The sequence below is a fragment of the Colossoma macropomum genome, unplaced genomic scaffold (assembly GCF_904425465.1).
Source record: "Colossoma macropomum unplaced genomic scaffold, Colossoma_macropomum, whole genome shotgun sequence".
Lineage (NCBI taxonomy): Eukaryota > Metazoa > Chordata > Actinopteri > Characiformes > Serrasalmidae > Colossoma > Colossoma macropomum.
Window position 1 is genome coordinate 2,018,989 of NW_023495280.1, and position 27,836 is coordinate 2,046,824.

Here is a 27,836-nt window from a genome sequence, read left to right on the forward strand (position 1 = left end):
GAGAGAATAAACAGGAGAAACTTTCAGCTCCTCCTCATAACATTACTGTTCTGTAGGTTTGATCATTTCCAATTGTTGAGCATTGTTCACGTTTGACAACTGACATTGAGCGCGTTTACATGCACATCAATGATATAATCATAATCGAATTTCGGCAGTTATCTGATTATTCCAGTGGTCGTGTAAACAGCATACTCTGAATCTTAGATAGGATTAAGGCCAGATTTCTAGTAATTCGATAAAGAGACCTGGATTTTAACTTAGTGATCACTAAGTTAAAATCCAGGTCTTTTTATCGAATTACTAGAAAAAAACCCTCACTCTGATTTCTTTAATTTTTTTTTTTCAGTCTGCATATGAGTGAAAACAGATTTTTATATATATTTTTATGTGGCTTTTCTGCAAAAACAGACAGATTCCACTCACCGTCTGAGTCTGTTTTTTTAATGATCAAATCAAATCCTGAAAAATAAAATCCCCTCCTGCCCACAATTATTTTCTGCCTGAGTAGCCTGTTTCACTTGGAATTATGTCAGGTTATGGAAAAAGAATGCGTTCTGATTTCTGGTTTCAGGTTGACTGTAATAGAAAGGGACCATCATAGGACCACCACAGACCAAATATTGCTTAGTGTTTTTTTTAAACACTGGACCACAATTCGTTCACAAAAGACATTGTAAAAGAGCGCAAATTTTGCCAAATGCATTGGTCATCCAGTCCATACATAAACGCACACACACAAAAACACACACATAAATATTGAACTCTGCATGCTCTGGTCCTGATAGTATTTATAGTATTTAAGCCCATAATGAGCAGTAATGGCTTTGATAACCATGTGAGGTCTGTATTTGTGTTTGTGTGTGTATGTGTGTGTGTGTGTGTGTGTGTGTGTGTGTGTGTGTGCGTGTTGTTGTTGACGCAGTGCAGTTGCAGTAGCACCAGTGTTTCGAGAAAGTGAGAGGCAGCATTAAATATTAATACTCTAGACACATTATCCTTTATGACCACCACAGACGGTCAATCTGGAAAGTGAGCATCTCCAAACCCAGAGTGTTTATGTGAGGCAGAGAAAAACAGAAATATACTGAAGGGCTGTTTATGAACTTTCCTATGTGTGTATCCTCTTAACCAGAGTGATCGAGAAGGGAAAAACTGATGTGTTCATTACTGTAGTGTTTTCACCTCCAGTACCACACTGTACTGAACATGTGTCATTCATAAAGGTCTTATGTGTTGAGATATGCTGCTAGGATAAATGTAAATAGTGAAATGTAGGGTTATCTATGATTTTTTTTTTTTCAAAACAAAATTTTTAAATAAAATATATTACACCAGAAATTTTTTAATCAAAAAATTGACAACTTTAGTGAAATTTAAATTGGAAAATGTCACTTATACACTGCAAAGAATGGCATTTCAACAAGTGAACATGTCTTAAATCTAGTCAGTATATCTAATATTTCTTATCATGAGATCATTGTAGGAATTTTCTAAGACTATTTAACTTATTTATAATTTAACTGGCTGTTTTTATGTGTTGTAAGCAATTTTATGTAGTGACAGCTAATTTTACCTGTTTCAAGAAATGATGCAGATAATTTTGCTTGTTTCAAGAAATAATGTTTAAAACAAGTGAAATGATCTGCCAGTGGAATAACACACTTTCATAAGATAAAATTTATAAGATAAAACGTATAGAAAAAAATGTATAATCTTATTATTCCTACATCAATATTAGATGTTGACTATATCAGCTATATTGACTAAATATTACATATAAAAGCATGTTATAATTCCATGTTAATTATTTTTTGTAGTTCATTGAAACAAACAGGGAGATTTTGTCCAAAGTGCAGAATCTAAACTTTCAATCCATGCAGGGTTTGTGTTTGTAAGCAAAAGTAGAGGTATTGCACTATGATCTGAATTTGTTATTGTTTTGCAAGTCCTTGTTTGACATTAAAACAGGTCAGAAGTGCAGGTTCAAACCTGACGATACAGAATGTAAATACAATTCATTACATAACTACGAAATTACATAAAAATAGTTGACAATAATAACTAAAAAAAGGTAGAAACTAGAAATAAAACTAGAAAAGTACATTTCCTGAAGAAAATATAGTGATTGTGCAGCTTAAGCAATTGCTAGGCGATTGCTAGGTTGTAGCCAAGTGGTTACTATGGTGTTTTAGGTGTTTGCAAATGTGTTGATAAGTGTTTGCAATGGTATCCCAGGTAGTAGTTGGTTGGTTGCTGTGGCATGCCAGGTGGTTTCTAGGTGATGCTAGGTGGTTGCAGTGGTTCCACACATTAACAGGATGTTACTAATGGACTTCTATCAACATGACATAAGCCTGAGTGCACAAACTTTTGCACACCATTCATCCCTATGGGAAAAAATCACCATTTAATGATGATTGCACAAAAAACATCCATCCAAACAAGCACACCATTCCTGCTCAGACCGAGTCAGCAGACACAAATCAGTCAGAAAAAGAAAAAGAAGAATTTACCATTGTATAACAATAATGTAAGGATAATCTAATAATATGACAATAACTTTAGACTTAAGGATTAAGCAGCAGGCTTACTTACTCATGGACATATGTTCAGCTGTCTTCCACTTTTGTAGATGCTCAAATTTGCCCTTGAGTTGACTTTTCTGACAGCCTGGTGAACAAAAAAATATATATATTAATCACGCCTTCCTTCCTTTTTTCTTTTTTTTCCCCTCATGTGTTTTCCAGTCAGTGTGCATTATGCTAATTCCGCCACTCCCAAAGAATAGAAAAACAGCCCACCACTTTGCTCAGATAAGGGCTTTTGAGGCAGAGGAGGTTGGCGGGGGGAAGAATGGGGAAAAACATAGAGGAAATGTTAAAAAATGACAGATTTATAATAACAGCGTCAACAGTGTGGGTCTGTTCAGCAAGAAGTGTCCTGGGACGGCAGTTTTGTACTCATTTTTGCTGAACATGCTTACTGCAGCCAACGTAGTCACACACACTCCTAGACCTCCCAACCACCCCACCACACCACAAACCCCCCCTCTCCCCAACCCCAAAGGTTCAAAGGTTTGAATTTTGTGAATTTGGATTTCCCACAATGGTGCGCTATTAGCACTTAAGTAGCTTTTTATGCACCACTGAAAGAGAGGAAATCCACACCAGCAAAAGGTCATGAATGCAGTCACAAATTTCAAAGCTGAAAGGGAAATAGTTTGTTAGCTGAAGTTAAAGCTGTGTTATTCATTGTGATTTTTGATTTAATCAGTTAATTCTAAATAAGAATGCAGGGTAATAGCAAAGACAAGGGGCAGAGCAGTGTCTCAACCGCCCAATCCAGAGATGTCTTTTTTTCAGCAATCAAATAGCAAAATCAGCCCCAAACTGCATAACCTTTGAGCATTAGTTGTGAAACTCTTTGTTTACAAGAAACACTAGAACTTTTTTAGCCATTGGTGGAGCTGTGCATGAGGATATGGCTTGGGCACTGGGGAAATACTGCACATACCATGTGGGAAAAAAAAAGTTCACAATGAATTGACTACTGCTTCCATTAGCACTGGGCATTTACAAAATATTTGAAAGGAGCTGCCCTAAAGAACAAGAACTGTAAAAACTAGTCATCTTTTTATTTAGAAATATTTTCATATATAGCTCTGCTTGGAAGTTGCCATTTCCCTTAACGTGAGGCACAGTATGTCCCTCAAACAAAGAGGATATTAATTTTATCTTAATATCTTTAATAAGATACAATAAGATAATACACCGTGTCTTTCTTTTGTTCAAACTCCACATGGCTTATTCAAATACATAATTAAGTAACCAAATACTAAGATGAGTTTGGATATCGTTATATTCATATACCCTCGATAATACACCCTGAGGCGTATTGAAATGTACACTTACAAGAATGCACCTGCTGTCGTCTTCTCATCTTCCCCCCCGCTCTCTCTCTCTCTAGCTCTCTCTGTGTCTGTGTCTTTCACATGCTCAGTCAAACACTCATTAGGCTACATCCTCACTAATGAAGGCATATGTGATTAAGAACAGCCGCTAGAACAAGCAAAGGGCCATTAGAGCCAGTGGAGCTCGGAAGCAGCCCAGAAACTTGCTCCATCCTGCCTGATGCTTTCTGCTAATCACGTCCTCTCAAGTTTTTTGCCATAAAACAAGGCCATGATATATGCACATACAGCCTGCGAGGCTAAAACGTACCATGGCTAAAAAGAATGTAGGGGAGCGCGGGGAACAACCTTACGCAGGGCACAATTTAACACTTTAAGAATTTCAGATTTTTATGTTGTTACACGAGGTCAAGCACAGTGTGCTTCTGGCCACATTACCACACTTCTTAGCTGGGGTCTCTTGCAAAAATTCAGAGCGATTTGTCAGCGTTTAAAGAGATCTGTTCTAAAGAGTGTTCTCAGGGCATGTAAGTAAGTTTTTTTTTGGTTAGTGAGCTGTTTGCAGCTCAGTAACCGAAAATCCAATCGTAAACCGTAATCACAAAATCCAACCTTATATTACTTTAATCACCATCATGTTGCCAACAATGTAGCACCGTTTTGAAGCATGTGACAAGCTTACAGCAGCTAGCTTAGCTTAAGTACAAACTCTGTACTGTGTACACTGGACAAAAAATACATTTGTCATTGTTTGACGCACAGTCTCATGCCAGTTTTCATATATAATCTGGTGTGTGTGTGTATCTGTTGATTGAGCGGACTGTCTTATAGATAGATAATATATAATGCAGTATAGTTGGAAAATATAATTGTTTTTTTTTACAACGTTTTTATTGTATTAACTTTGATTCCACTGATTCATCAGACTTTTCTAGCAAGTGTTACACCTATGTGGAATTTTCAGTGGAATTGTAAATGAACAGTAGGTGTGAGAAACAATGTTCACTGTTCTAGCAGAGATGTATATGTTGCTTGTTTAAAAATATGATTATTTCAACTTAAATATTTTGAAATTATTTCGCAAACACCAAAATGTGTTGAGCCTGTGAGGCTGATCAGTGGAGACAAGAGTATGTGACCACAGGCCTGCTTGGCTAAAAATCACCTTTATTGCTAAAAGTATCTCATAACAATAGGATGGTGCAGCATAACAAGCAGCCTGTAAGGCAGACCAACAGGGGTGGAGCTGTGTAACCACCTCTCTATAATGCTAAAAAGTACCTTCATGGCTAAAAAGCTGTTTTCAACAATAGATGCATGACCACAAACCTCTAGGGCTGACCAGTGGAAGCAGAGCCATAACCACCAGTCTATAAGGTTGACCAATGGGGCCAAAGATGTGTAACCACTGGCCTGCAAGGCTAAGAAGTCTCTTCAGGGGTCAATTTGAGGCTGACCAATGGGGATGGAGATTTGTAATCACCAGTCTGTGAGACTGACTAATGGGAATAAAGGCTCTTTTACCAGCATCTGAGTCTGAATAATGAAGGCAGGTCTGTGTAACCACCGTCTATGTGACCAGATGGAGTGCTTAATAGGATCTCATGCCAGTAGGGTGGAGCTGTGTAACTATGAGCTGACCAAAGGGAGTGAAGTTGTGTTATCACAATCAGAACTGTGAACAACCGGCCTACAAGGCTAAACCCTGTGGGGGGTGAACTGTGTAACCACCAGCCTTTCAAGGTGACTAATGGGTTCAGAACTGCATAACCCCCAGCCTTTGAGGCTAACCAACTCAAGTGGTACAACCACCAGTCTATGAGGCTGACCAATGGGAGTACAGCTACTAGCCTCTGCTTAGATATACATCATGTCACTAGGGATGAGCTGACTAATAGGGTGAAGCTGTGTAACCACAAGCCTTTGAGGCTAACCAATGGGCTTGGAACTGTGCATCCACCAGTTTTTGGCTGATCAACCCCAATGGGCCCAAAAGCATACAGCTACTACCTAGGCTGGCCAGTGGGGCTGAGTTGTGTATCCACCTTCCTGCAAGGCTACCTAATGTGGCAGAGCTGTAAAACCATTCATTCCTTGCCTAAAAAGCACACTGTGTCCCAAGATAATGACCTCACATAACCCCATTATGATGTGCTAGCGCCGTATGCAAATTCTGCTTTATTTGTGTCCACTGCTGTTCGTTTCCAACACATTAACTGAAAAAATATTTTCCACAGTGGTAAACACTGCAGACAACACTGTAGCACATCATTCTTTAGACCTTCAAGTGTCATGCAGGCTAATCTTTATTTCAGTCCTTGCTAATGCAGGCGTTCAAGGGGGAAAAAGGCTGTGTATTTTATTGTTTCTTTCAGGATATTGGAGAAAACGCTGACCTTAACACAGCTATGGTTCATGAATAGAAGCTGAGGCTTTAGAAGGCTGTGGTGTTTATTCATAGCAGCACTGACACAAATAATGGTAATTTTTATTCAGACGTGAGAATAAGAAGGCTAGACAGCTAATACCATGATACTGTTGATAGACACTGAATGTTTGAAACTTACTTACATTTACTGTCTGCTTCATTAGTGTCACTGCTGTGTTGAGAATGGCCCACCAAAAATACATTTGTCATTGTTTGACGCACAGTCTCATGCCAGTTTTCATATATAATCTGGTGTGTGTGTGTATCTGTTGATTGAGCGGACTGTCTTATAGATAGATAATATATAATGCAGTATAGTTGGAAAATATAATTGTTTTTTTTTACAACGTTTTTATTGTATTAACTTTGATTCCACTGATTCATCAGACTTTTCTAGCAAGTGTTACACCTATGTGGAATTTTCAGTGGAATTGTAAATGAACAGTAGGTGTGAGAAACAATGTTCACTGTTCTAGCAGAGATGTATATGTTGCTTGTTTAAAAATATGATTATTTCAACTTAAATATTTTGAAATTATTTCGCAAACACCAAAATGTGTTGTGCCTGCTCTCTAATATTGCTATAAGGGTGGAGCTATGTAAACATCAGCCTGCAAGTCTAAAATGTTACTTTCATAATTAAAGCAAGTTGCTACTAGCCTGTGAGGCTGACTAATGGTGATGAAGCTCTGTTACCACCAGCCTTTAAGACTGTGAGGCTTACCAGTAGGAGCAGAGATGCAACTACCAGCCTTAACTGAAAAAATATTTTCCACAGTGGTAAACACTGCAGACAACACTGTAGCACATCATTCTTTAGACCTTCAAGTGTCATGCAGGCTAATCTTTATTTCAGTCCTTGCTAATGCAGGCGTTCAAGGGGGAAAAAGGCTGTGTATTTTATTGTTTCTTTCAGGATATTGGAGAAAACGCTGACCTTAACACAGCTATGGTTCATGAATAGAAGCTGAGGCTTTAGAAGGCTGTGGTGTTTATTCATAGCAGCACTGACACAAATAATGGTAATTTTTATTCAGACGTGAGAATAAGAAGGCTAGACAGCTAATACCATGATACTGTTGATAGACACTGAATGTTTGAAACTTACTTACATTTACTGTCTGCTTCATTAGTGTCACTGCTGTGTTGAGAATGGCCCACCAACCAAATGATATCTGGTCAACAGCAGTCCTTTGGTCAGAAGCTTGCCCATGATGTATGAAGTAGAGGGCAGCTGACAGATTTTTCATGACAACAGATATGCTACAATCTGTAATCATACATCAGTATTGTAGAAGAGGGTTATATGGCAAAAACAGTCACATTTAAAAAATACTGTCAAAAACTGGTGTGATTATGGAATATGGTGATTTTTGTTAAATTTATTTAACCCTTTAAGGTAGATGCTACGATGTGGCTATATCTGTTGTTTAATCTGTGCTTCTCTATTAATAGTGTAATTTCTCAGTGCTGTTATTGCATTTACTTAATTTACAAACTTCTTTTTTTTAAACCAGAAAACTCATGAATAGGAATATAGTTGTTACACCAGTGGGGTTTTATTGCTGTACAACGCCGTGCAAACCTCACCCTCACATCCTGACCCCACTGATGCTGCTGCTGCATAAACTAAACTAATCAAATTAATAATTTGCTCCACCTGTTTCCCCCGTTTTTGTACTAACAATGTTTACTATCTGGTGTCGACCAGAGGAGGATGGGTTCCCCCTTCTGAGTCTTGGTTCCTCTCAAGGTTTCTTCCTGTTTCTTAGGGAGTTTTTCCTTGCCAATGTCGCCACTAGCTTGCTCATGGGGTTGGACCTGGATTTCTTTCTGTAATGCTGATTTTTTTTGTAAAGCTGCTTTGTGACAACACCTGTTGTAAAAAGCGCTATATAAATAAACTTTGCTTGCTTGCTTGCTGTTATTCTGATTAAACAAAGCGATAATAAGCGCTTACCTATCCAAACTGTGCACTCAGTGAGTGCTTTCATGATAGCTCCAATTCTCTCAGTTCAATAGGGTTAAACTGGAAAACAGGGTTACTTGTGCTCTCTTTGTGATTAAACATGCACTTGGTCAGTCTTCTTTAAGTACTAATGTCGACAATATACTCAGAAAAGCTCATTGAGATGTAATTATTATGATATGTTAAGATATCGTTATATTGCCCACCGCTACTATGTTGTGGACAGTAAGTGGAATTACAAGGTGGAGGTTCCAATAAAGTATTAGAAAGCATAAAATTCTAATAAAAGACTCATTAATGGCACTGTGATTAATCAAAGTGAAATCACTGAGCTTCTGACAACAAATCCAGGATAAATATGAATAACTTTTGTTGCCATCTCTTCATGCAGGTGTGTGTGCAACATCGACTGTTCCCACATAAGCTTCAACCCAGTGTGTGCCTCAGATGGTCGCTCCTACGACAACCCCTGCCAAGTGAAGGAGGCATCGTGCCAGAGGCAGGAGCGGATCGAAGTGAAGTTCCTGGGCCACTGTCAAGGCGAGAGTGCACTTTTTCTTTCTTTCTTTTTAATATTTCCGCCTGATTCCTACCTCCACCTCCTGTGATTTAACCCTCCATTGCATGCCATTGCGTTAAGCCCTTTTTGAGCTGGATTTGCTTTTCCAGAGCTGATGTAATCTGTGTGTGTGAATTTACTGGCTGATTCATACGGGATCTGTGTAATTTCCCCAAATTACCCCAAATAACCCAGATCCAAACATCATAAACATCATTGCGTAGACGTTTACGTCAGGCTCCACACTCCTGAACAATAACCATATGTTGTGCAGCTAAATGGCAAATATGGTGCCAATAGAAACCCTAAGTGTCGTGGCTTTCGGTAGTTTTGTCACGATTCAGGTTAAAGAATTAAGGACTTGGGTCTAATTAAGCTCCATTTAACTGTTAGTCTTGTCTTCAGGTCACAGAAAATTTTGACATTCCTATGATGTCGTTTTGAACAGGACTACTATTAATGAGGGAACTCCAAGTTTGGCAAATTCTAAAAGGTAATTCACTCTGGAATTATTACTTAGGAGACTTGTAGAAACTACAGACGTTGCATATTCATGCTGGATTGAAATCACGGATTTTATCAGTAATCACTCAAATTGCAGTAACTCAACGGGTACAACTAATCCAGCTCCAACAGGGCTTTAGAGTAACAAACCCTTTTTTCAGTAACACTTTACTGCATGTTACCTACATAGGCTAATCATGACAACCATCGTAAAGCTACAGTTAGGACATTTTCACACTAAAACATCAGACCACTTGTTCTGCAAGTTCAGTTTGGTGAGTGTGAAAGCTGTTTTCGAGCCAGGGGCTGGTCCGAAAGGGGGCTTCCAGCAAACTCTGCACTGCACATGTGGAAGCTATCCACTCCCGGCGCCACATGTGGCGTTGTGTGATTGGTTCATTTTGTAACATGACTGCTTTGACTTATTGCATCACTTCCCTTTTCACATTTTATTAGTGCTAGTTGAATTAAAATATGTTTTGAAACTTCTCATAAGTCATGCAATAGAGGGTTAAAGGAAGAGTTTGGAATTTTCCCTCTTTTCCAGATGTTATTAGCCGGCTGAGATATTTTTGGTGTGCAAAGATTACTTATTTAGTTTTGCATTGCTATGAGCCATGAGGCTAATGTAGCTAACAAGTAATAGAATCTTGTCTGAAACGATTAGCATCATGCAGGCTTCATCACACACTTGCTTCAAGCCATGTTAAGTAATCTCAGAAAAACTTGTGTACGTGATTGCTGACATTATATTACGTACTGTTGCTATAAACATGGATTAATTAAAATGTGTAAATTATTTATTTTTTACTGTAGTGGGCACAACCAGAAATTCCCAGGTAAAATTCAGACTTTAAAGTATAAGAGCTACACTCTTAAAAAGATGGTTCTTCAAGGATTCTTTAGTAAAAGGTTTTATATAGAACCTCAAAGAACCATTTGCATAGTTAAATGCTTTTTTGCATGGTGAAATGGTTCTTCAGATTGATGAAGAATGTGTTGTACATGATTCTGTATAGAACCTTTTTGAAAATGGTTCTGTATCCAAATTGTTCTTTGAGTGTCCATGGTTCTATATAGAATCATTGTCTTTGAACAACCATATCTTTTAACAGTGTAGTTTTAAGGTTTTTAGCTAGACAGTATAATTTTTCCATTATTATATATAACAGTGCGTCGTACAGTGTCAGAGTTCTCATAAAAAAAGATTATTTGAGATCACTTAACAGCTTGACACACAGTCTCCACTATGATAATTTGTGAATAAAAGCTTCCATTATTTGTTTGCTACATTAGCCTCATAACTCCACTGCTAAAGACTACTAAAAAAGCAAACTTCCACTGAACATATCTCAGCTCATAGACCACATTTGGGCTGTGAGAAAGGAGAAAACTTTTTTTTGCCAAACTATCGCTTTAGGAGTTTGCTGGACCTTTTTATGCAGTAGGATGTTAAAAATACATACATACTGTAATATATATCACTAATAGACACATTATGTCTGAAGTATTTTCAAGTTCTGTTGCTTAGTGGCCACCTGCTGTGGATGGACAGTTGGCCAAATGTACTGTTCAAGCAAAAATGTCGTTAATGAGTGTAATAACATCACCTGAGTCAGTTGCACAGCAGCTGTGGCACAGATGCTGACAAAATGACAATTTAAGTTACAGTTTAATGACTAAATGACAATTTAGGTTACAGTTTAATGATTAAATAGCAGTTTAAATGACAGTCTACTTGTTGTAACCTTTGACATCATTTTAACAATCAGGTGACATGATAACAGGAAATAAACCTGGAGACGGACACTATGCCAGGGCCGACTACCCAGGTGAGTTTTTTTTTGTTGGGGGGGTGTTGACCTCTTTATAAGTACCACAAAAATGCCTTTCATACCAAAAACTGCCGCTTTTACTGGTAAAAGTACAAACTTAATTCCAAAATAGTTGGGACAGTATATAAAATGCTAATAAAAACAGAAAGGAGTAATATGTTAATTCTGTTTAACCTGTACTAAATTAAAAATGGTACAAAAACACAATATTTAATGTTTTATCTTATAAATTTCAATGTTTTTTGTCAATATTACAGCATGTTTACCACTGTGTTACATTACCTTTCCTTAATAAAATCTTTTGCCATTTGTCTATTACACAAGTCTTCAGTTGTGCAACCATACTGGGCCTTTGTTGTTCAGTTTTGAGCTTAATAAGACACACATTTCGAATGGGAGATGGTTCTGGACTGGAGGCAGGCTAGTCTAGTACCTGCACTCCTTGATTATGCAGTAATGCTATTGTAAAATGTGCAGAATATGGCTTGTTTTTTGTCATGTTGAAATAAGCATGGGTGTCCCTGAAAAAAGACAGCATCTAAAATGCAGCACATTGGTTCGAAATGTTTTTAGTGTTAATGGTGGTTAAATTGGTTAAGTTAGCCACTAATTCACCTTCCCGAAGACCATGACAGACTCTGGCTTTTGAAGTTTATGCTGGTAACAATATTAATAGAACTGTATTTCTTTGGAATGAAGAACATGATATCAATATTTTCATAAACAGTTTGAAAACTTGACTTGTCAGACCACAAAACATATTTCCACTGAGCATCAGTCCAGTTCAGATGAGCTCAAAAAGTCCAGAGAAGTCGGCAACGTTTCTGGACATTGTTGATATATGATTTATTGTGTATAGTACAGTCGTAACTTTTGTTCTTAACTTTTTTGTGTTTATTGACAATAGTTTTTCGAAGTATCCCCAAGTCTATTGCAATGATATCCATTACAGAAGCATGCAAAGTTTTAATGCAATGCTGACAAAGGGCTCAAAAGCATCCGTTTGTTTTTTTCGACCTTTTCTTTAATGCATAGAGATTTGTCTGAGTTCTCTGAATCTTTTGATGTTATTATGCACTGTTGAGAGTGAAATACCTAAAATTCTTGCAGCCCCTGGCTAAGGAATGTTATTTTCTGCTAGATTTTTTTGCTGATGCATTTTTGCCCAAAGTAGCAAGTCTTGATCATCCTCACTCATACAGATCTAGGCCTTTCCTGGATGTTTCTTTTACATACAAGTATGATTGCATCACCTGTTCAAGACGTTTTTGAACATTTCACATACAAGTAAAATGATCTATACATTCATTGATATATATGATATATACATTCACTGAGTGTATATATGATGTATATGATATATGCACTCATTAACTGTATACATTGTATATACATATATACATTGACTGTAAAAGTATTGGGACACATCTCTTCATCATTAAATTCACCTGTTTCATTTAGTCCAATTGCCACAGGTGCATAAAATCAAGCACCTAGCCATGCAGTCTGCCTTTAAAGACATCTCTACAATGAAGCATCTCACACCAGACCACTCTGAATGACTTTAGTGATTACATTATGCAGAAATTTTTCTGATGACTCCATTCATTGTTACAATAATCACAGATCTTTTAAGCTCAAGCTTAATGGTGACCTTGTGCATGTGCATGTGTATTGTAGAAGAGAAGCCTGAGGTGTCAGAAGTGGCACGAGGACTTTACATCCCCTGTCCCGAACACTACAAAAATTACTGCGTCAACGGAGTCTGTGAATACCCCAACATGCTCTCCAAACCATCATGCAGGTATGCAGCTTCACTCAAGCCTGAGTCCACACACAGCTCTTGAGCTCCCCCTGTTGTTCACTCTCATGACCAACTGAAAAGAGAACAAAAGAGATTCAATAGAATCAGTGGAGAGCGAGGAAGGTGTAGTTTTAAAAACAAAGCGGCCACAGGAAAGTGAAATGAGTCAGTAGAGGAAATGAGATGCAGGCAGCAAGAGAGAACAAGAGAAAGAGAGAAGGTAGCCAGGGAGAGAGATGCAGAGGGAAGAGGAGAAGGGGGAGAAGAAGAGAGGGGGGGAGAGGAGAGAGAGGAAGATGAGACAAGAAAGAAGTAGGGATAAGAAAGAGAGAGAAAGATAAGGAAAGAGAGAGGTGGGAAAGAGAGAGATGAGAAGAGAAGTGAGGGAAGAAGGCAGGAGGAAGAGGAAAGGAGAGAGAGGTAAGGTAGAGAAGGACAGAGAGAAGGACAGAAAGAGATGGAGAGAGAGACAGTGAAAGAGATGCAAAGAGGTCAGGAGGGTGGAGGGAAGTGAAGAAGGGAGGAGAGCGAGGACAGAGAGATGAGGGAAGAGAAGGAGGGAGGAAAAGGGACAGAGAGAGAGAGGTAAGGTAAAGAAGGAGAGATAGAGAGAGAGAGAAGGGAAGAAGGGAGGAGAGCGAGGACAGAGATGAGGGAAGAGAAGGAGGGAGAAAGAGGGATGGAGAGAGAGAGGTAAGGTAAAGAAGGAGAGAGAGATTGAGTGAGAGAGGTGGAATGAAGAGAAGGGAGGAGAGAGAGTGATGAGATGAAAGAGATGTAGGAAAGAGAAGTAAAGAGGAAAAGAGAGGGAAGGGGGAAGAGAGAGATGAGAAGAGAGGTAAGAGAAGAAGACAGGGGGAGAGGGACAGAGAGAGGTAAGGTAGAGAAGGATAGAGAGATGGACAGAAAGAGAGGAGATAGTGAGACAGTGAAAGATATGCGATGGGAGAGAGAGGGTAGGGAAGTTAAAGAGATAGAATTGAGGAGAGAGGTAAGGCAGAGAGAAAAACAGAGGGAGAGAAGAGGACAGGAGGAAGAGAGATGAGACAGGGAGAGGGATATAGACAGAGATGAGGAGAGAGAGGCAGAGAGCGATATGGAAGAGAGAGTGAAAGAGACAAAGAGAGAGAAATGAGAGAATGGGAAAGATAAAGGAACAGAAGAAAATGAAAGTGAGGGAGGTAAAAAGGTGACAGAGGAGAGGCAGAGAGAGAAAGAGTTTAGTTCTGACAGGTGCTCTGAACATTCAGCAGGTGTTTCTCAGCAGTGACCTCCAGAGAAAACACAACAGGGGAGAGAATGTGTATGTGTGTGTGTGTGTCAGACACACAGGAGAGGATGTAGGTATTTACTAAAACTACCTGCCTGCTGTCCAGTCCACAGAGCACAGTACACACATACACACACACACACAAACACACACACAGTAAACATAAACATACACACACATTATGCATAAACACACCCACAGTACACATAGGCACACACAGACACACCCATACACAGTACACTTAAACACACGCTTGTCATACATCTCAAATAGGAAAAGTTTGGCAAATCAAAATCAAATTAACATTTCTTTTCCCAAATGTAGTCAGTCAGCCAGATGCCGTTTGATACCTGAATTTTACTTCTTTAGTTTTAGCACTGGAGTTATGATGCTAATGTAGCTAAGTAATAGAAGCTTGCCCACCAAATCATTCAAACTGTGTGTCGAAATCATCACACATTCGACTCAAAGTGCATGGAGGTGTTAAGTCATCTTAAATGTAACTAAAATAGCTAAAAACAGCAGAAGTATCTTGAAGCCTGAATTGTGTCCATGTCCATGTGCACAGTGATTCATACAGTGTCACAAACCACATAATCAAGTCTATTAGAGATTACTGAACAGTTCCACATGCTTTGAGGCACTGGCATTTTTACACATTTCTGTGTTTTTCTGCTGGAAGTGCTCATTGTAGTGTTAAGGCCACCACACACCAAACACACCGCGTTGTGTTGTATAGCGCAGCATTGTTTTTAATGGAGGTATACACACTGGCGCCAACACTTTGTGCTGACACATACCAGTACTCCATGATTCTGAGCACTTTTCCGTTTCTCAGCACATCACAGCGCACCATGCAGCATTTTGCCATTTCTGCATTATATTAAAGCCATATGAAGACCACAGAAAGCCACAGTAGATCACATGATCAAATTTACACAGAGAAAGACCGCCAGTCTTTAGATAAACAGAAAAATGCTAATGGTAAGTTACCTCAGCTAAGTAAGTAAGTAAAGTTTATTTATATAGCGCTTTTTACAACAGGTGTTGTCACAAAGCAGCTTTACAAGGAAATCAGCATTACAAAAAGAAATCCGGGTCCAAGCCCCCACGAGCAAGCCAGTGGCGACAGTGGCAAGGAAAAACTCCCTAAGAGAAACAGGAAGAAACCTTGAGAGGAACCAAGACTCAGGAGGGGAACCCATCCTCCTCTGGTCGACACCGGATAGTAAACATTGTTAGTATAAAGTATCACAATACAAAAACAGGGAAAAGAGATGGAGCAAACGATTAATTTGATTAGTTTAGTTCATGCGGCAGCAGCAGCATCAGTGGGGTCAGGTTGTGAGGGTGAGGTTTGCACGGTGAGCAGTGGCACCCGATCAAGGCAGAAGAGGTAGCAGCATCAGAACGCACAGGATGGGCAGCTGTTCAACTTGGCAAAGGAAAGAAAGGAAAAACACACAGAGTCAGTTCTGTAATGGGTGATTGATTAATTTGATTAGTTTAAATGATTGATTAGTTCAAATGATTAATTTTGATTAGTTCATGTAGCAACAGCAGTAGTATCAGTGGGGTGGGGTCAGGTTGTGAGGGTGAGGTTTGCACGGCGTTGTACAGCAAGAGGCTCGATGTTGGTAAGCCAGTCCAGAGGGCTGGCAAGCAGTGGCACCCGATCAAGGCAGAAGAGGCAGCAGCATCAGAATGCACAGGATGGGCAGCTGTTCAACTCGGCGAAGAAAAGAAAGGAAAACACATAGAGTCAGTTCTGTAATGGGTGACCGATCACAAATTACAGTGTTAGCAGAGACTCTGGCAGGTATAGAACTGACAGGAAAAACTAATTACCAAAGGCTTGACTATACAAGTAAGTTTTTAGCTTAGACTTAAACACTGAGGCTGTGTCTGAGTCCTGAACATTAACAGGAAGACTATTCCAAAGCCGGGGGGCTTTGTATGAGAAAGATCTCCCCCCTAATGTAACTTTATTAATTCTAGGTACTAATAGTAAGCCAGCACCTTGTGACCTAAGTAGGCGTGATGGTTCATAGTGAGAGAGAAGTTCACTCAGGTACAGAGGGGCGAGTCCGTTTAGTGCTTTGTAAGTCAGTAAGAGAATTTTATAATCATTATAATATAATCACATAATTGTTAAGTTTAAGTGTAAAATCAGACAGTTTGTTTCTAGCTGCTTTTGGACCAAAAAGCAGAACCTCTGTTTTATCCGAGTTTAGAAGGAGAAAGTTACTCGACATCCAGTCCTTTATGTCTTTTATACAGTCTTCAATCTTGCTAAGTTTAATTTTATCATCTGGGTCGCTTGCTAAATATAACTGATTTATTTTAATTTATGCCGTGTTTACTGATAATGGTGCCCAGTGGTAGCATATATAATGTGAATAATACAGGTCCTAAAACAGAGCCTTGTGGAACACCATACTTTACTTTTGTGAGAACAGATGATTCACCGTTTATATTAACAAACTGATACCGATCAGTGAGGTAGGACCTGAACCAGGAAAGAGCTATTCCTGTTACCCCTACAAGGTTTTCTAGTCTGTCTAGTAAGATAGCGTGGTCTATTGTGTCAAATGCCGCACTAAGATCAAGGAGGACTAACAAGGACACATTATCTTGGTCAGAAAATAATAATAGATCATTTACAATTTGTACTAGTGCTGTTTCTGTACTATGATGTGGCCTAAAACCTGATTGAAATTTTTCGTGTATTTGATTCCTATGCAAATAGGAGCTTAATTGTTTTGCTACAACTTTTTCCAAGATCTTTGATATAAAGGGGAGATTCGAGATGGGTCTATAATTTGATAGTTCGCATGGATCGAGGTTCACTTTCTTAATCAGCGGTCTAATTACTGCTAGTTTAAGAGATTTTGGGATGTACCCTAAGAGAAGAGTTTATTATTGACAGAATAGGCTTGGTTATTTCTGGCAAAATTTCCTTGAGTAAACCTGTAGGAATCGGATCTAACATACAAGTAGATGATTTTGCGGAAGAGACTATTTTAACTAGTTCATTTTCTTGGAGTAAGGTAAATGATTCCAGCCTCTCTGCAGGGATTATAATATTTTCAAGGTTGAGGCTGGCATTATAAGGCAGCAGGTTTATAGAGTTTAATTGTGTATTCTGAATTTTCTGCCTAGTTTTTCAATTTTATCACTAAAGAAATTCATAAAATCATTGCTGCTATAGGTTGATGGCATCTGGGGTTCACTAACTGTTTTATTCTCTGTTATTTTAGAGATTGTGTTGAAAAGTAATCTAGGATTATTCTTATTGTTTTCTATGAGAGAGGAGAGGTAGGCTGAGCGTGCTGTAGCAAGTGCTCTTCTATAGTCTATAAGGCTCTCCTTCCAGGCGGACTGGAACACTTCTAGCTTAGTCAGGCGCCAGTTTTAAAGCCCAAGTGTGTTCATTATACCAAGGGGCGAGTTTTTTCTGCCTTACTATTTTACTTTTTAATGGAGCCACACTATCTAGGGTAGATCGAAAATTTTCCTCTAAGAGCTTGGTCATAATATCTAACTCAGTAGGATTAGATGGACAGCTGACAGAAGCTGATAATTTTGGAAGGTTTCTAATAAAGCTACCAGCTATGGAGGGAGTTATTGTCCGCTTGACACAATAACATGGTGATGAACGCATATTACCACTAAAGTGAATTTCGTATGAGATTAAGTAATGATCTGAGACTGCTGTGCTCTGGGGGAGCATGGCTAAGTTATCTATGTCTACACCAAAGGTCAGTATTAAGTCTAGAGTGTGGTTGTGTTAGTGTGTGGGCCCCTTTATGATTTGGATGAAAGCTATGGAGTCTATGATAGGTGTAAATGCCTTGCTTAGTGCATCTTGAGGATTGTCAAAGTGGATATTAAAATCTCTGACAACTATTATTTTATTTGAAAGCGTTATTAGACTTGATAGAAACTCAGAGAATTCCTGTAAGAACTGAGAATACGGCCCTGGTGGCCTGTAGACTGTAATTAGTGCAAATGAATTTTTATTTGTTCCTTGATCACTTATATTAAGAAAAAGAACTTCAAAAGAAGAGAATGTATAGCCTACTTTCTGGCTCACGCCTAAAGCTTTAGAATGGATGGTTGCTATACCTCCACCTCGGCCGCTTAAACAAGGGCTATGTGCATAGCTGTAGTCTGGGGGTGTGGCTTTGTTTAGGCTGAAGTATTCATAAGGTCTAATCAACGTTTCTGTGAGGCACAGAGCATCAAAACCATGATCGGTAATAATTTCATTTACAACAGCGGCTTTAGGAGTAAGGGATCTTATGTTAAGCAGTCCTAGTTTTAGACCAAAGGTGCTGTCACTGCAAACTGGTATAACTGGTCTGATATTAATCAAGTTACTGAAGCAAACCTTTCGAGGCTTTTTGATGCTTTGTTTTATTCGGGGAACAGACACAGTCTCTATTGGGAGAAACCTATGAGCATTTGTATTTATAGAATAAGTATTTGTATTAGCAGTTGCCCTATTTGCAGTATAAGTGCTAGCAATCGCCTTATATTCAGCAGTAACACTAGCATTATGAGCTGTAGCGTTTCTATTTTTGACGCTACTTACATGGCCTTCACTCTGGAGTCAGCGGATGGCCCTGTTCCGTGAGAGAACTATGGATCCCATGCGACTGGGGTGGAAGCCAATCCTTCCAGTAGACCGCTGGCTGTTCCCAAAACGAGGGCGCACCAGCCGCAGAGCCAGGACTGCAGCGCGAAGAGCCTGCTGAACCGCTCGGATCCCCTCCTGTAGGTGGGAAGCGGTCCGGAGATGACGATCCTGGCGTCCGTCTTCTTCCTGGCGGTGTCCAGTAGCGTCTGGTAGTGCTCCTTCAGGACCTCACTACGTCGGTCAGCGAAACAGTGGCATGGCTGTTTATTCCTTTTACTTTAACGTGGCGGACAATAGAACTACCAATAACGTAAACGGAGTCCTGTGTAGAGGGCCGAGGCGCCGGGGCGGGTGACGAGGTCCGGGGCGTTGGGGCGGGCGGCGAGGAGGCCCGGGACATAGGTGAGGGTGTAGGCGGTGTACTGAGGGTGGCGAAACGGTTGCAGGAGGTGAAGATCGGCTGGGGCGGAGGTGAGGGTCTGCAAGGCCCTCTGCGGCGCTGGCGTTCCCAGGGACCATGCGGGGCTGGCGTGAGAACGGCGTCTCCAGGCGTGCGGAAAGACGAGGCTGGCGCAACCACCGAGGGGGAAACTTCCCGGGTGGCTTCGAGCATCGACTTCCGCTGAAGGAGCTCGTCCTGCTTCTTCAGGAGGGCGGTGATCTGCCAACTGGGCCAACTCTGAGCTCAGGGTCTGGAGGGCGCGTTCCTGGGCGGACGCCATGGTGGATGGGCTGAGGGAATAACTGTGAGAGAGATAGAGAAGGAGAGGGGGAGAAGACAAAAATAAGAGGGAGAGACGTGGGGGGGTTAGCGGCCTGCTAACTGCAGAATTTTCAGCTAATTTTCAAGTAAAGTTTGGACGCTGCTCGATCTGAAGTTCTAAGGTGTGCTGCTCTCTGTCGCTCGCAGTGACTTGCTCTCTGTCGCTCGCAGTGACGTGCTCTCTGTCATAGCCTTTTTCAGCTAATATCCTCCATCTTGAAGAGGTAGTGAACTGATACGCTGTATTTCATTCAAATTATATGTGTAGGGTGTAAAAATGAACATGAACCTGCAGTTTATCAGCTTTCCCTGCTGGAATTCTAAAGCAGCCCTCTGCTACATGACACTATGCTACATGATGCTATACCACGCAGCGTCTCACATCCGTTTTGTGGTGGCCTTTACACTGTTATCACTAAAACAACAACAATAACAGCAATGACAGAGTAGAGCTTGCACAGCTTACAAGTGCTCGAGCCTCAAAGCAAAAACAACCTTACCTCAGACCCTTTAATTATACAAATGTATGGGATTGCTCCCGCCCAGAAGGTATGCCTCTGGTTTGAGATAAAGGTCTGATGATTCTGCCATGCAGTTTGCACAGTGCTAACTGGTGGGGTATAAGCTTTTCTAAACTCTAAAGAAGAAACTTCAGACACGTCTTGGCTGATCTGCTACATTTGAGGTAAACACTGTAAATTTTTTGCCAACCTATTTCTTTAATATTTGTTCTTGTTCTTCCTGTGGGTTCTTCCTCTTCTCTGATTGGTCCACACAGCTGTCACTCAGGCTACAGTGGCCCACAGTGTGACACCAAGGAGTATAATGTGCTGTATGTGGTGCCGGGTTCTGGAAAATTTCGCTACGTCCTCATTGCCTCCATCATCGGAGCTCTGCAGGTGGCCATCATCTGTGTGGTGGTGCTGTGTATCACCCGGTAGGTCCACTCACTCACATAGATATATACGCACACTCTCAAACACAGTGTTACTGTAAAGAAGTATTTTTCAGAAGCAGTAGCATAGAAAAGCACAGCGCCTTCAATATCTTTTCAATATGTTCAGTATGTCCAATATGTTCTAACTAGAAATTATGACTTAATAATGTTAACTGTTTCACAACTTCAGTTGACTTAAAGTTGTGAGAAAAACACAATCAATATTGATTCAATTAGAACCATAATGGACACGCATCAGTTTTGCTATGTTCATGGGCATTACAGTAATGCTGATCTCCTTCAGCTCACAGTGTCATCAGATTCAACACAGCTTCGCCTTTCACAATCAGCCTTTCATTAAAGAAAGATCAAAATATTTGAAGGTTTTTAAACAAAAAATTGAAAAGTGAATGAAAATTATTCTGGAAATTCCAGAAGGCAGCAAGATTTTCCCAGTTATTTGCAATACACACACAAGCACACACAAAAGTAAATCTTCACATCATTCTCCTTTAAAATTCTTCAGTTCACACTCTGTCATATGGAGAAGGCAACACACACACAGGTCTTCACAGCATGACCTCCATTGGGAGCGTGTTTAGTTCCGGTGGGAGGCCTCTGAATAAACACTCAGCTAAAGGTCAGCAGATAGGGGTGCCTGTGCAGCGATTAAACTTAAATCCCCTCCTCTCCTGAATAACCTTCCAAATGAACAATTGGTTGGTTTAAAGACGCTCCGCACATACCACAGAGGACCACCAGGGGGAGCGTGAACTCCCAGATCAATTCACCGGATGGATGGACGCAGTAGTGGACCAGCCATCTGGAGCAGCCGGAGAATTCCTGGCGGGTCTGTCGATCTGTGAGCAGATTGGCTAAGGCAAGGTCAGCACAAATATAGACAAAAGCTGCAGAAATTAATGAAAAGTGGGAGAAAAACTAAATATCTCAACAGGACCTTGGAGTATTGGCCCCCCTTCTGCATCTCCACACCAAAAGAAACACCATAAATAGTGTACAGCCCATGATATGACACCTACACATAGCAATCCTGCATCTGAATATTGCTCTTTTGTGCATGTAAAGGGAATCCTACAGATTTTTCTACATTGCTGCATAATTCAGTTAGACTGGTTTGATGTAAGATGCACCATTCTGAAGTTAGAACTATTCACAGTGGTGGTGATAGGAACCAGACATCTAAAACATTTAAAGGGGAATTCCACCATTTGTGCAAATGTTCTGCATAATTCAGTGGTTGAGAAACAAAACAAATAATGAGAAACAAAACAAAAAATAGAGTCATTCAGTGTTCGGTGGGTAACCAAAAGTGGTTCTTCTATGGCACATATTTTGAAATATTAAGTATTTTAGAGTAATTCACTGCTATTGCTTATAAACAGATTTGTACATTACTTTTGAGAAATGCATCAGGTTGCAGTGATTTTTGGTGGAGTTCTGCTGCTAATATCAACATTTGTGTTCACTCTGCCCCTCAGCCATTGCTTATCTAATGAACTTTACTCAGGATAATGCAGTAATGGAAGGTGTAGAATAACGACAATGATGGCCAGAGTTTCCCACTTGAAAGTACATCTTTGCCGAATGCCACAATTTGCAAGTTCGAAAACTGATATTTCTCAGTTTTCAACACTACTAGAATGCAGCATTAGCATATTTTATTATGGGGCTCATTTTATTAAATGGGGCTCACTTGTAGAGCAAAATGGCAAGAATACTTTAGATCCTCAAGCAAAAATAGATAAATACATGAATCAATGAATGAATGAAGCTGGACCGCATCTGCCAAGGCCTCTAAAGCTAAAAGGGCAGCGTCTAGCCTTTAGCTTCTTGTACCAAGACGCTATGAAATAAATAAGTGGACTAATCCATAGCTGTCCCCAGTTATATTACATATATATATTACAATCGCTGCATTTTTACCTTTGCAGTTGTCTGTAAATGTGAGATAGCATGTCTGCCATCTCAGAGTATGTCACATTTACAGACAACTGTAGAGGCAAAAACACACATCTACAAAATGCATATCTACAGACCATCTAAATATCTGACCATTTAACACCATTCACCTAATTTTTCACTTTATAATCAGTACTGCTAGCCTTTTGGGGCTCCTAACCATGTGTATAGGCAGTATTAATTAAAAACAGGTTATTTAAAAACAGAGTCACTGTTTTGCACTTACATATATACCATGATTGTACCACTAGATGGCAGTACAGGATTAGTGAGCTTCCATTTCACAATACAAATACATCACACACATCTGCCTGTACAGAGTTGCCAAGCTTATCATCTGTTTGGTGGAAGATTTTGCTGTGCTTTAGGAGGCAGAAAGAACTGTGCTGTTTTTTTACTGTTTTTTGACTGTTCTGCTTTAAAAGTTGCATCATGCTTCATTCCGTTAGCATAGCTCTGTACATGCCTCGTACCACCCAAAGATCACTTTTGTCCAAGCTGATTGAAATGTAGTGTTTTCACTTATTTTTTTCCTGCACTTACTCTTATTCACATCTACAGTCACCCACACAAGCAGGACCATAGGCAGGACCACTGTAACTGCTCATTACTAGGAGGAAAGTTTAAAGGCCATACGAAATTCAGAGTACACTCTTAAAAATAGGTGGCTCTTAGAGTCAAAAGCTTTACACGTCTGGTTCCCATCTCCACCACTATGAACAATTATTTTATATGACTTTTATATGTAGTGTTGATAATAGTGGTAAATCTGAAAAATATGTTTTCTTTTGAGGCTGTCATTTTGCCTCACAATGCCCAGCATGTATCCCTCTACCATGAGTGTATTTAGAAAAAATACATTTTATTCCAAAATTTTATTTCAACTTTGTGTGTTTTAGAGGTGGACGTCTGGTTCCTATCACCACCGCTGTAAACAATTCTAACTCTGTAAATATCTCTAGAACAGCGCATTTCACACCAAGCCACTCTGAATGAATTTTGGTTACCAATTAATCGAATTTTTGAAATTAAAAGACTTTTCCATAAACATATACACTGTTGGTTGTGTGTTGGTTTGGATGTGTTGTTTATGAATATGAATTCCCAGTCAATGAGCGACCCTTTTCTCATTTTCCGCTCTGTACAGGAAGTGCCCACGGACTAATCGAATCAACCGGCAAAAGCAAAACGTCACGCACTATAACTCGGAGAACACCCTGCGCGCCTCCACCCGCCTCATCTAAGCGCCAGGAACAAAGAACCATGGCAAAACGTAGAGAACCGTGAGGACGTAGGGACACAATAGCCACACCGGACCGCGCCAGACCACTCTGCTGAGGGGAGGGGAGGAAGGGGGGTGGCCATGGTGTGGCTGCAGGGGAGGAACGGAGGGGACAACACGCGATGCCTTGCACCTGTGGCACAGGACACAAAACCTGAGAGGATATTAGGACACCACGTTAGGACAAGTCCTGCTATTTGGTTATGTATGGGTAATATTTCCAATAGTTTCTTTGTTTGTCTCGATGGGGTCTTTTTTCTGTAAATGTAAATAAATAATTTATATCACAAAAAAAATTATGGTAGCACATTACTGTATGTTTATGGTGGATGCCAATATGGTAAAAGGATAGGTGTTCCTGACCTTTGCTCCGGCTGATGTTGCTGAACTCGTCCACAAAGAAGATCACACCTCATCTGTGGTAATGTGATTTTAGGTTATAATTTAATAATTTACACAGCCCAGTTCGATGGAGTACTGAAACCTTTTTTTTTATACCTGTCGTCACCACCAGGGGGGCGAAAAAAATCATCTGCTTTGCAAATCTGTGCCTGAGACTGATCCAAGATCAGGTGGTCCAAGGGCTTACTGTCAAATAACGGAGAAGGGTGCAGCTTTTAGCTCCTTAGGAGAGCGATGAATCGTCTCCCAGGTTTTGTAACAGGTTTTGCAATCGAACTGACAACCATTTTTAAATCAACTCCCTGACAGATGGTTTTAATACCCATCATTTTTTACCTTCTCCAAACGTTCTTATGTTGATGAGGACCACAAATGGATGCTAGATGCTAATATGTTTGCTTCTACTCAAGTATATTTGTGAGAAAAAGAACAGTCAGTCCCTTTTTGGCCATTAGCACTTCTAATTCCAATTTGAGTTTAATTTTAATTCTGTTTTGTTTGGTTCACCTGGGCTGCTTTGCTGTTACTCACACATCTTTTTTTAGGGCAGATTCCAATTTCTTTACAGCCAAATTGTCTGGTGGCTTATTATCAATTCTTTTAACCCAAAGGTAATATTGTGTGGGCTTATTTTAAATTCTTACATGAAAAAATCAGTTGCTTGTTTAAATAACACAAATCAGCTCTTCACAGATGAAACATCGTGATAGATCACCTTGTCCTTTATCAGTGGCAGAAAATGGACTTACGAAAGACTCCCCAATGACCAATGAAGTGTCACAGGAGGAAATAATTGACAGGATAAAAGAATAAGAAGTACCAAAACTCAAAAGGAGAAACTCATAAAGAGCGTGAGGAAGAACCACTGAGAGGAAGCAAGACCCAAAAGGAGAATCTCTCTAAGAACATGAGGAAGAACCACTGAGAGAAAACACGAGTGGAAAGCAGAACCTTCTTAAGAGCATGAGGAAGTACCACTGAGAGGAACCAAGACCCAAAAGGAGAACTTCTCTAAAAGCATGAGGATAAATCAATGATAGGAACTGAAATTCAAATAGAGGACATTTCTAAGAGCATGAGGAAGAAACACTGAAAGAAACCAAGAATCTCCCTAAGAGCATGAGGAAAAACACTGAGACTCAAAAGGATATTCTCTCTAAGAGTATAAGGAAGATCCACTAATAGGAACCGAGACTCAAAAGAAGAACCTCTTGGAGAGCATGAGGAAAAACCAAGATTGGAAAGGAGAACTTAAGCATATGGGGAAGAACCACTGAGAGGAATCGAGGCTCAGAAGGAGAACCTCCATAAGAGAGCATGAGGAATAACCACTGAGAGAAATCAAGACTCAAAAGGAGAACCCATTCTCCTCTGGACTGTACAAGATTGTGTAAGGATACAAGTAGGATAAGATTACAATACAGATTAAACAGTGGAAACATTTAACTGTATTTTGCTGTAGGTACAATTAGTATACAGTATATCGTTTACATTCACTCATTTAGCAGACGCTCTTACCCATAGTGACTTACAAAATACGCAAACAGTGGAACCCAAAACGGTACAAAGTACTAGAGATACTGCAAAAATGAAAGCAATCTAAATCCACTTTATAAAACCAGTTCATTCTGTCAGATTTGGGAAGTTGGTATCATCACTGTAAAAGTTCACAGCAACTATTTGAAATGTATTTGCATATAGTCAAATACAGCATTGTATTTGTATGCATTTAAATACAGCAAAGGCTAACCAGTCCAAGTTAGCATGTGATCTAGGCCAACAATCACACGTGCATTTAAATGTACATATATATTTACATGTTTTACACATATATGTGCAATATACACCAACCAGCCACTATATTAAGTACACCTCCTTGTTTCGCCTCCATAAGACAGCATGACGAAGAACCACTGAGGGGAACCAAGTCTGGAAAGAAGAACCTCCCTAAGACCATGAAGAAGAACCACTGAGAACAACTGAGACTCAAAAGGAGATACTGCCTAACAGCACGAGAAAGAACCACTGAGAGGAACCAAGACTTAAAACAAGAACCTCTCTAAGAGTATGAGCAGTGCTGCTGAAGTTTGAAACACCTCTGTGTCACTGCTGCACTGAGAATAGTCCACAAACCAAAAATATCCACCCAACAGCGTCCTGTGGGCAGCATCCTGTGACCACTGATGAAAGACTAGAGCATGACCAACACAAATTGTGCAGCAACAGATGAGCTAATACGTCTCTGACTTTACATCTAGAAGGTAGGCCAACAAAGTAGGAGTGTCTAACAGAGTGGATAGTGAGTGGACACTGCTGTACTGCTGTGTCTGATCCACTCGTACCAGCGCAATACACACTAACATGCCACCACGTCAGTGTCACTGCAGTGCTGAGAATGATTCACCACTCAAATAATACCTGCTCTGTGGGGGTCTTGACCATTGAAGATCACGGCAGAAGGGGCTAGCAAAGTATGCGGATGGACCACAGTCCGTAATTGAAGAACTTAAAAAATAAAATGGAAAAAGTGTGGGTAGGTGTACTGAATAAAGTGGTGTATGTTTTATATATATACATATATATATATATATATATATATATATATATATATATAAAACTCTGCCATTTTGGAATATTTAAATATATGCCAATATATGCACATATGTCAATATATTGAAATGTCTCAGTGGTCATAACAAAACCTCATTTCTCCATTTTTGTCACTTTTAATTTTTTTATAAATAATTAGAAATTGTCAGCTGCCCTAAACACTTTCAAAATGTAATGGTCGTCCAAAATTATACAGAATAAATAATTTGTACATTAACTTACTTTAAAAGTTAAGAATGTTTTTCCTTCTGTAACGTTACATTTTTGGAGATACAAAGTTCTGTTCAGACAGTGACAATATGCACACGTGGATGAAACATGTACTTGTGTCAATTTTTAATATTTATTTAAATATATGTCAAATGTATATGGAAATATATTACAATCTTGGCACATGTTTTGAAAAATATATGGAAATATATTCTCTGTTCACATGGGATGATACCCACCAAAGGTCAGGAGGAGTGCAGGAACCCTGAGGACTGTGGGATTCCTGACATTCCCAGTCGGCAGAGGATCTTCCCGGTTCGCCGACAGCTGCTTGTGGAATCCTACCTCATCCTGTTCTGGGAGGAAAGGTTGAACAGGAAACCTTTAGTGTGTGTGTGGGTGTAAGATGTTCCCTGGGAACTGTATTCCAATCAGACAAATCAGACAAGGAGACAATGAGACATGTCCCCCGGTATCAACATAATGCCCTTTTTCTGTTTACTTGACATCAGAGTGGAAGTTACATAACTTTAATATAGGAAAGAATTTGGACGCTTACTGAGTGCGCCTCATGTCTCGGAGGCCCCCCGAATAAATATACGCAAATAAGCTAGACTTTTTCTGCTAAACATACCTAAATAGGTGCTCTTGAAAATCCACTGTGGTTCTGGATTGTTCCAGCACAGCATTTAGCTTAAACTTTGATAGAGCAGCATAAATAATGAGTA

General features: G+C 39.8%; 1 protein-coding gene across 2 annotated transcripts in view; it reads left to right on the forward strand.

Annotated features, from left to right (window-relative positions):
• The window catches only part of tmeff2a (transmembrane protein with EGF-like and two follistatin-like domains 2a), a 134,556-nt gene extending 109,967 nt beyond the window's left edge, over positions 1-24,589 (forward strand). For both annotated transcript variants that reach the window (XM_036561931.1, XM_036561932.1), the window contains exons 6-10: positions 8,702-8,850; positions 11,146-11,205; positions 12,889-13,012; positions 20,466-20,624; positions 23,752-24,589. In XM_036561931.1, coding sequence (XP_036417824.1) covers positions 8,702-8,850; positions 11,146-11,205; positions 12,889-13,012; positions 20,466-20,624; positions 23,752-23,848 — 589 coding nt within the window. In that variant the 3' untranslated portion in view covers positions 23,849-24,589. The remainder of the gene's footprint in view (positions 1-8,701; positions 8,851-11,145; positions 11,206-12,888; positions 13,013-20,465; positions 20,625-23,751) is intronic.
• Positions 24,590-27,836: the final 3,247 nt, after the last annotated feature.